At 48.0% G+C, this 8,742-nt stretch overlaps 1 protein-coding gene across 1 annotated transcript; it reads left to right on the plus strand.

The window, feature by feature from the left end:
* The first annotated feature begins 450 nt into the window (after window positions 1-450).
* Window positions 451-711, plus strand: LOC123050461 (uncharacterized). The gene has a single exon (XM_044473250.1). It carries the CDS (start codon window positions 451-453, stop codon window positions 709-711), a length of 261 nt encoding a protein of 86 aa, XP_044329185.1.
* Window positions 712-8,742: the final 8,031 nt, after the last annotated feature.

Here is an 8,742-nt window from a genome sequence, read left to right on the forward strand (position 1 = left end):
TTTTTTTATATTTCCGGGAACTTTTTTTTTCAAATGTATGAACTTTTTCAAATACATGAATATTTCTTGAATGCGTGAACGTTTTTCAAATCACGAACTTTTTCTGAATATGTGAACTTTTTAAAACCTCTGGTTTTTTTTTTGAACTCATGAACCTTTTCAAGTTCACGTTTTATTTCAAATCCACGATTTTTTTTTGAGTTTGCAAACTTTTTCAAATCCACAAACGTTTTCTTATACCCTGTTTGCTGGAAAACCAACGTCCGCAGCCACCTGTTCCGCTTTCGCCCCGACCCTCCCGGCCTACTATGTCCCGTTTATATTTACCCACTCCTCTTCCACTCTCCTCTCAACAACACAAAGCTTCAGCTCAATTCCCCTTCACCGTCACCAGCTAATCTGCAGCGATCAGTGTGTCCATCAACGCAGCAGAAAGAAATGAGAGGAGATATGGCAGCAGGTCCGGGCAATGCGTCGTGGACGGCGGCGATGAGCGTGGGCGCCGTGGAGGCGCTCAAGGACCAGGCCGGCCTCTGCCGCTGGAACTACGCGCTCAGGTCCATTCACCGAGCTGCCAAGGGCAAGTCCAACGTCCGAGCCGGCGTCTCGCAGGGCAAGAAGCAGCTGCCTGCCTCTGCGGCCGCGGTGGCGGAGAAGGCCGAGGAGGGGCTGAGGACCGTGATGTACCTCAGCTGCTGGGGTCCCAATTAGTACCAGCTACCTTCTTCTAGTTCTAGCCTCCGTTAGAAGAAACCTCTAGCAACAACCACGCCGTGTCACTTGGCTGGTTTAGTTCCCTCCTGATTGTAAATGTATCACTCGATGATGATGAAATTCCCCTGCTTGAGTTCACAATGCCCTGCTTCAGAATAGGGCTTTACATTCCCCTCCAATTCCAAACTGTCTGTTCGTTTCAGATTCTTTTGGAATATTATTGCTTCTAGTTGGTCACGATTAAGCTCTGCCCGTTGCTCCATTCAATGCTTCGATGGGCAGGATCGGAGAACACTTGGATGGACGGAACAAGATCGTTGGACCAAAATAATTGATCGTCGCCCAGTTCTAAACAGACAAGTTGGGGTATTGGAAGTAAACCACTGCTCGTGTCATCGACTTGATGTGTCTAAAATCGCTACTAGAATATATATACTGACATCTCCCTGGTTTGTTATTAGAAAGATAATATCGCCATGACTGGTATTAATATCGCCTCTCTGGAGCAGAACAGGGGTTGCCATCTCTAAGCCAGATGGATCAAATGTCCTCCCAAAACTTCTTGAGGAACAGATTGAAATGGTTGTAATGGCAAATAGAAACATTAAAAGTTTGTTCCTGCACCGGCACATCGGATGTGGCAACTACCTCTCACTACCTAACAGGGTTACAGAACTTCCATGAACTTACTACTAGCTAGGATAAAATGATTGCAAAGCAAGTTAAGTAATAATTTGCTACAGATAGATGTTGTAATCTGACTTTTTGGCAAGAAACATTGATGTTTTGTCTAGACGCATACTCCCTCCGTTTCAAATTACTTGTCATGGTTTTAGTTCAAATTTGAACTAAAACCACGACGAGTAATTTGGAACGGAGGGAGTACAAATTTTCATGATGAAATTACATTTGTGGAGGTTGGGGAAAAAATGAAATTGATGTTTCAAAAAAATGTTTTCGGAAGCACTTTGGAACATCCATTTTGTTTTTTTTTTCACACCTCCACAAATATAATTTCATCATGAAAGTTTGCATGCACGTAGAAAAAACATCAATGTTTCTTGGCAGAGGAATTCAGTTTTTTTTTTGTGCATGTTTTTACCATTTTTTTGAATTTTATTGTTCATCCCAGATCCCTGGAGCTCGAGACCACATGAGTACTTTCGCACTGTTCCACTCTTCTCTCGTAGCATCTACAGCCGGCATCCAACCGGACCCCCCACTTTGTCACGTTCGGGCAGCCCGCTGCATGCCCACACGGTTCCACCTACAGCGACTTGGCGAGAAAACCGTCGCCGCAACAGTGCCATCAAACCCGCATCGGGGAGGAAAGCTGCCGGAGCTAGGCGCACTAGGGCCGGAGCTCGCCCGCGCAGCGCTGCCCGTAGCTCCCGACGCTAGCCGGGGCCGTTGTGCCGCGCTAGGCGTGCATGCGGGGCCGGCGTGCTGTGCCGCGCTGGTGCTGCAGTTCAGCCGTCGAGCTCTAGCGCCGCGTGCAGCCGACTCCTGTGCCCGCCGCACCGCGCTCGTGCCGGAGCACGACATGGCTGCCACGCCTGCGCCGCCTCGGAGCTCGCGCGCGTCATGGCCGCTGTGCTCTGGCCGTCGTGCTCGCAGCCGTGCGTGCGTGCCGGCCGCCGCAGACGCGTGCTGGCGAGCTAGCTGCAGCTGGCCACACACATGCTTGCATGCTATTGCTAGCTAGCCAGCGGCTGCTCTGTGTGCTTCCGACGGGATGGCGAGCCGCTGCGTGCGATGGCTGGCTGGCCGTCGCCGCGTGTCGGTGGGCCGCGCTGGCTGGCTGGCTGGCCGCGTGAGCTGCAGTGTGTTTTTCAGGTCATGTTGCTGTTGTGCGTGCTCTCCACTTGCTCCGACAGTGTCGCACACAGAGTGTTCGATGTTCCCATGTAGAAACAAAAGTGGAGGTTCAAGGGTGTGGTAATTTTGCAGGAAAATGAGGGGTCAAAACGGACGCGTCTGGGCACTGACCGGGCGCGTTCGAGGACGTTTGAGGGGTCAAATTAGCTTGGTGCCACTGTAAATGCTCGAAGTTGTTACCCTATACTCAAATGTGGTGGTTTTACGTAAATACCTCCCGCGTGGTCGTTGTGTATAAGCAGTGGAATTTGGTCTTTAATGTGAAGAAACTCAAAAGATAATTTGCTTGACTTAAATTTCACAAGTACCAAGAAGAAAACGAAGCTAGACAGAAATGCACCGAATATTTTGCAAGAGCTAATTCAGTTATGCTCATAAATCTTGCCATAGCGATCTATACCTTTTTTTTCGATTTGGTCTGGTTACAACGGACAAAACAATTTTGTGCCATAAATAAACAAGACGGTATGACCGACTCATCAATCAAAAAAATAAAGCTCAAATGATAAGTGTCACACGTGTGGCAATAAATAACACCGCCTTGACGGTTTCACAATTAAAATTGCCATCTGAAGAAAAAAACAAAATTCAAAAACTTGCTATCCAAACAAAAAGTTGCCATGCTTCATAACTTTGTCGTCTGTCTTCAGATAACTAAATGGGGCTTGCTTCGGTAGACACCCCCCCCCCAACAAAATGTAGAAGGGCAAAATGGTCATACGGAAGAAACGTATGCCCACCTTGTATTGTACAGTTGTGCCGGGCATACGTATACCGCGCGCATGGCCAAAAAAAACGCCTCGATCTACTCGCCCGCCCAATCTTCTCGCCCGCCCCATCTGGTCGCCCGATCACGGTAGTTCCAACTGGTCTATCACCGCCGCCGCGGATCGCCGCCGTACGAACCCCGCCCTCGCCGTCCCAACTTCGTCCGTCGCCGCCTCGCACCGTCATCGTCCGTGGCCGCCTCTCACCGTCCATCCCAACGTCGTCCATCGCCGCCTCTCAACGTTTGTCCCAAAGTCGTCCGTCGCCGCCTGTCACCGTCGTCGTCCGTCGTCCCTCTCACTGTCGTCCTCCGTCGCCGCCCTCGCCGTCCCAACGTCGTCCGGGGCCGCCTCTCACCGTCGACGTCCGACGCCGCATCCGCACCACGGTCCCCCCCCCCCCCGCCGCGGATCCTGCCAAGCATCCGGCCGGTTGATTGTTGTGCACGTCACCGCCTGAAGGCCGTCGTCGAACGCCGGCGACGTCTACACCGCGGGCCAAGGTTTGTCATCTAAACCTAGCGGGCATGGGGCGGGCATGATGGATAGAAGTGAGGGATAGTTCGTGCATGTACTGATTTAGGGTTTAGGGTTCATCAAAACCTCATGCCGCAGCGCCGCCTCTACGGACTACCGCATGATTTAGAGAACTATCGTTGCTTTGGGCATGATGCAGTGTACTAAACCTAACACACGATGTTTTGTAGTTCTGTGAGTTAGGCGTGTTGACATGGACGAAGAATCCGCATTCGGGAGGGACGAGAATGATACTGATAAGGTGACTAAGACCGATAACGAAAATTTGAACGAAGATGATGAGAGCAGCGACAATGATTCCGTCTCGTCATATGATATCTTACCTCCGGATGATTTTCATAATAATGAACATGGCGCAAATAGTGAAAACGTAAGTGGCGTATATTTTGATTTTATTTTTGAATTTGTAAAGTATGGCATGGCTAACTATATATCCTTGTGTACAAATTTGCAGGAAGATGTGGATGTTGACAATGTGCAACATAGTTGGCAGGAATCATTTGCAGATAACTTGAGCCAGGTTAGTTGATAGATGTTGTACATCGGTCAATACTATGATTTAAATGATAGTAGTTGACATATATATTTTGAAATGAATGTTGTAGGAGGAGTCAGATGGTCCTAGCGTTGATCACGATGAGGGAGAGATCGATATTGAGGAGGCTCAAAGGCAGCAGAAGATGCTTGAGACACATTGGAAGGTCATGGCTATGACCTTTCGGTCGCAAGGGGATGCATACATATTCTACAACAATCACGCCAGAGAGCACGGGTTTAGCATCAGGAAACAGAAGGTGAAACGAGGTGCTTCGGGAATGATACGGTACCGGCGGTTTCTTTGCTCCAGGGCAGGGAGGAGGCAGAGCAAGTTCATAACCATGGAGGGCCGCAAGCGCAGGCTTCGACCGGAGACTCGTTGCGACTGCGGTGCACATATGGTGGTGAAGCTGGACAGAGAACGTGGTGTTTGGTTCGTCGCATCATTCGTGGATGATCACAACCACACGATGGCTCGGCCCGACGAGGTTTGTTTTTTGTGGTCACACAGACGGATTGGAGATGGCCAGAGGGCCGAGATATTGGCGATGGAAGCGGCCGGGATAAGAAAGCATATTATAATGGACAACTTCATCAGCAGATACGGTTCGTACGATAAGTGCGGGCTTATCAGGAGGGACATTTACAATCTTTGTTGCAGAGAAAAAATGAAGCTCATTGCGAAGGGTGATGCAGAGATGACAGTTGGCATTATGAGGAGCAGGAAGGAGAAGGACCCTGAGTTTTTTTTGAGTATGTGCGTGACAAGGAAGGGCGACTGAAGAGTATGTTCTGGTGCGATGCACAGTCGCGGAGGGACTATCAGGACTACGGAGATGTGGTCGTGTTTGATAGCACGTATAAGATGAACAGATACGGTATGCCGTTCGTCCCCTTTGTCGGAGTTAACAACCACCGTTGCACCACAGTGTTTGGTTGTGCCATCATTGCTGACGAGACGGAAGGGACATACGTGTGGCTGCTGCAGACATTTATGAAGGCAAACTGTCAGGTGAAGCCAAAGTCAATAATCACAGACGGTGACGCTGCAATGATCCGGGCTATTCGGACTGTCCTTACAAATGTTTTCCATCGTCTTTGCTCCTGGCATATCGAGAAAAATATGCAGAGGCACCTGCATTACAACTCACTGGATGAGTTCAGATCGCTCCTGTACTATGCCACCTCTCAAGCGAACTTTGAGCAGATATGGAAAGCTTTCTATGATAAGTGGAAGACGGATAGAATTGAAGAGTGGCTTGACAGGATGTACAGGAAGAGGAGACTTTGGGCAGCTTCATATCTTTCCGATGGGTTTTTCCTTGGTATGCGAAGTAACCAGAGGAGTGAAAGCCTCAACTCCAGCCTTCACCTTCACCTGGACTACGGTATGACAATTGTTGATTTGGTGGTGCATTATGAGAACTGTATAGTTCACCTGCGTGAGAACGAGGCGTACGATGACTGCGAGGCATTCCAGAAGGAACCACCGTCGGTTACTGAATATAAGGCCCTTGAGGAGCATGCCGCCAAAGTATTCACACCTGCTAATTTCTACATCCTGCAAGATGATTTGCATAAGATGGGTCAGCTGGAGATATTTGAGACGCTCGTGGGAATTGGGCGTCAGACATTCATGGTGACATGGAAGGATAACCACAAGTTCAGGTACAATGTTGTTTAGGAACCAGGTAACTCAGAAGAAACTATTACATGTAGTTGTCTTAGGATGGTTCGGAAAGGGCTGCCATGCAAACACATTCTGTTTGTTCTCCATCATCTGAACTTAACTGAAATACCAAAGTGTTGTGTCCTGCATCGGTTGTCCAAACATGCGAGAGATGGGTTGCCTGTGCAGCGGAAGAGTGATATGTTTGAATGGGGTTGGTCAGGGCCATTGGAGAGAGAACGGTATAGTGCAATAACCATTAAAACCGCAGAAGCTGCTCATGTTGCAGCAAATGATCCCTTCTTGTTCGACGAGTTGATGAAGTGTCTGGACAACATAATAACGCAGAAAAAGATTTCAGAGGAGGAACTTATAGGAAGTAGAAGGTATGCTATGCTTAAGAAGGAGGCAAGTCAGGCACAACAAGTTGAGCCTGGTATTGGTGATCCTCAGAAAGTTTCGACGAAGGGTGCACCTAAGAAGGGGCGGTCAAAGGGGGGCCCCGACGTTACAAAGAATGGTAGGCCAAAAGATTTTACAGAGAAGAAAAGTGGTCCTTTGTGCAGTCTGTGTAGTCTCCCAGGTCATAATAAGGCTACATGTCATTTGAACGAGAAGTAAGATGTTATCTTCTTATTTTTGTTATGTTGCTACTTTGATTTTACCAACTATATTTGCTCACCCATTTCTTTATGTTTTGTTCAGGAACTGGGCGTAGAGATGCGGCTAGGTTTGTAGGAAGAATAAAAGTGGTCGCATGAACCTATGTTGTTTTTTATTCGTACGTGTGTGCAAGAAAACTTGATAAGATATTTGTTTATGTTTTGTCAAAAGATTTATGTAATAAATTTGGAGATGACATTGCATATGTTATACTACCTGGGCATGATGATGATTTTGTTTGCTGTTTGCTATCTGGGCATATATGTTGTACTACCTGGGCATGATGATGATTTTGTTTGTTGTTTGCTGCTGTTTCCGGCCGCTCCTTTCTGTCAATTTTTTTTCAAAAAGTGAAGTTACAAAAAAATAGCCCAACCACCGCTGCTAGGCCCATAGTAGATTACAGAACGTACCCAAATCAAGCCCAAAGGCAACTCGGGCGTCTGATCGAGCCAACTAGCGGGCCCAGCAACGGGGTCCAACGGGGCACAGGAGAGTAGTAGCAGAGGAGTTCGAAACAGGGGGCGGAGGCAGCTATTTAAGCCGCTCCTCGCGACCTCCCGCTTCCGAGGTGGGACTAAAAACGGCGATGGTGCCCCGCGTAGGCGACGGGAGGGGGCGTGGGCCGGGGGAGGGGGCCAGTGGCGGCGTGCCTTCATTGGGCCAAACTGGGCCGGCCCGAGACAACGCAAATTAGGCCTCCTGAGCCTTGCGGCGACCGCGTGCAGCGTTGGGCGCAATGGGGGCGCCATCTTTAGTACCACCTCGGAAGCGGGGGGGGGGGGGGGGGCGAGGAGCGGCTTAAATAGCTGCCTCCGCCCCCTGTTTCGAACTCCTCTATTACTACTCTCCTGTGCCCCGTTGGAACCCGTTGCTGGGCCCGCTAGTGGGCTCGATCAGCCGCCCGAGTCGCCTTTGGGCTTGATTTGGGTACGTTCTGTAAGCTACTATGGGCCCAGCAGCGGTGGTTGGGCATTTTTTTATAACTTTTCTTTTGGACATTTTTTGTAACTTAACTACTTGCACAGAAAGGAGCTGCCGGCCGGTCAGGATGCAAATGGTCAGTCCGCTGGACGTTTGTGGGACTGCCCGCACTGACCACCACTTTTTATGTGGGATTACAAAGCTGACATACAAAGGATCATTGGAATACAGGAAGTATGACAAACAAATGGCAGTACATACAAAGTTAAAATGGGAAACAGTGGATAATATTAGCCCACATTGAAAATGGCAAACAGTGCATAATACAAAGTGCGAATATAACATGTTCAAAAATCATCACCCACAATGCTGCAAATAAGAGTGATATTGTAGCAGACCACATCACATTTATTTAGTTGCGAAACATGCTAAACCATGCCGCAGATATGAGTGATATTGTAGCAAATACCGACCACTGCAAATAATGAGATGTCTTAATATGTAAATTGTATCAAGTACTGACAACGGCACGTTTATTTAGTGGAGATAATAGCCAACACCCCATCCTCCGACTCATTTCTTCTCCATGATCTTGAGGATCTTCTCTTTCACTACTTCCTTCGTGTTGCATTCTGAAAAAAGTATTTCAGCTAGAATGCGTCCCCTTGAAGCATTAACCTCATCTTGATCGAACTCAAATGTCCAATCATCTCCGTCCCAGTTTTGAACGCATTTCACCACGAAAAGACCACAAGAGACTCTGCAAGAAACCACAAGTCAATTATTGATGGATCAGACAAGTACATACTAATTAAACATTTGGAACATACCCGTCTGTTTGTGACGGCATATCGTACTCCCTTATTGGCCAGGATGATACGTCAGGATGTTCCGTTTCAATAAGAGCATTCACCTCCTTTGTATCATTTGCTATTTCTGCCCTCTGAAATAAAAATGACAAATTCATATGAAGTACGTTTCGAATAACTATATATTGTTTTATGTAACGTTGCAAGCTTACCAGCTTAGCAATCTTTGCAAGAACTCTTTTGC

The sequence above is a fragment of the Triticum aestivum genome, chromosome 2D, assembly GCF_018294505.1.
Source record: "Triticum aestivum cultivar Chinese Spring chromosome 2D, IWGSC CS RefSeq v2.1, whole genome shotgun sequence".
Classification (NCBI taxonomy): Eukaryota; Viridiplantae; Streptophyta; class Magnoliopsida; order Poales; family Poaceae; genus Triticum; species Triticum aestivum.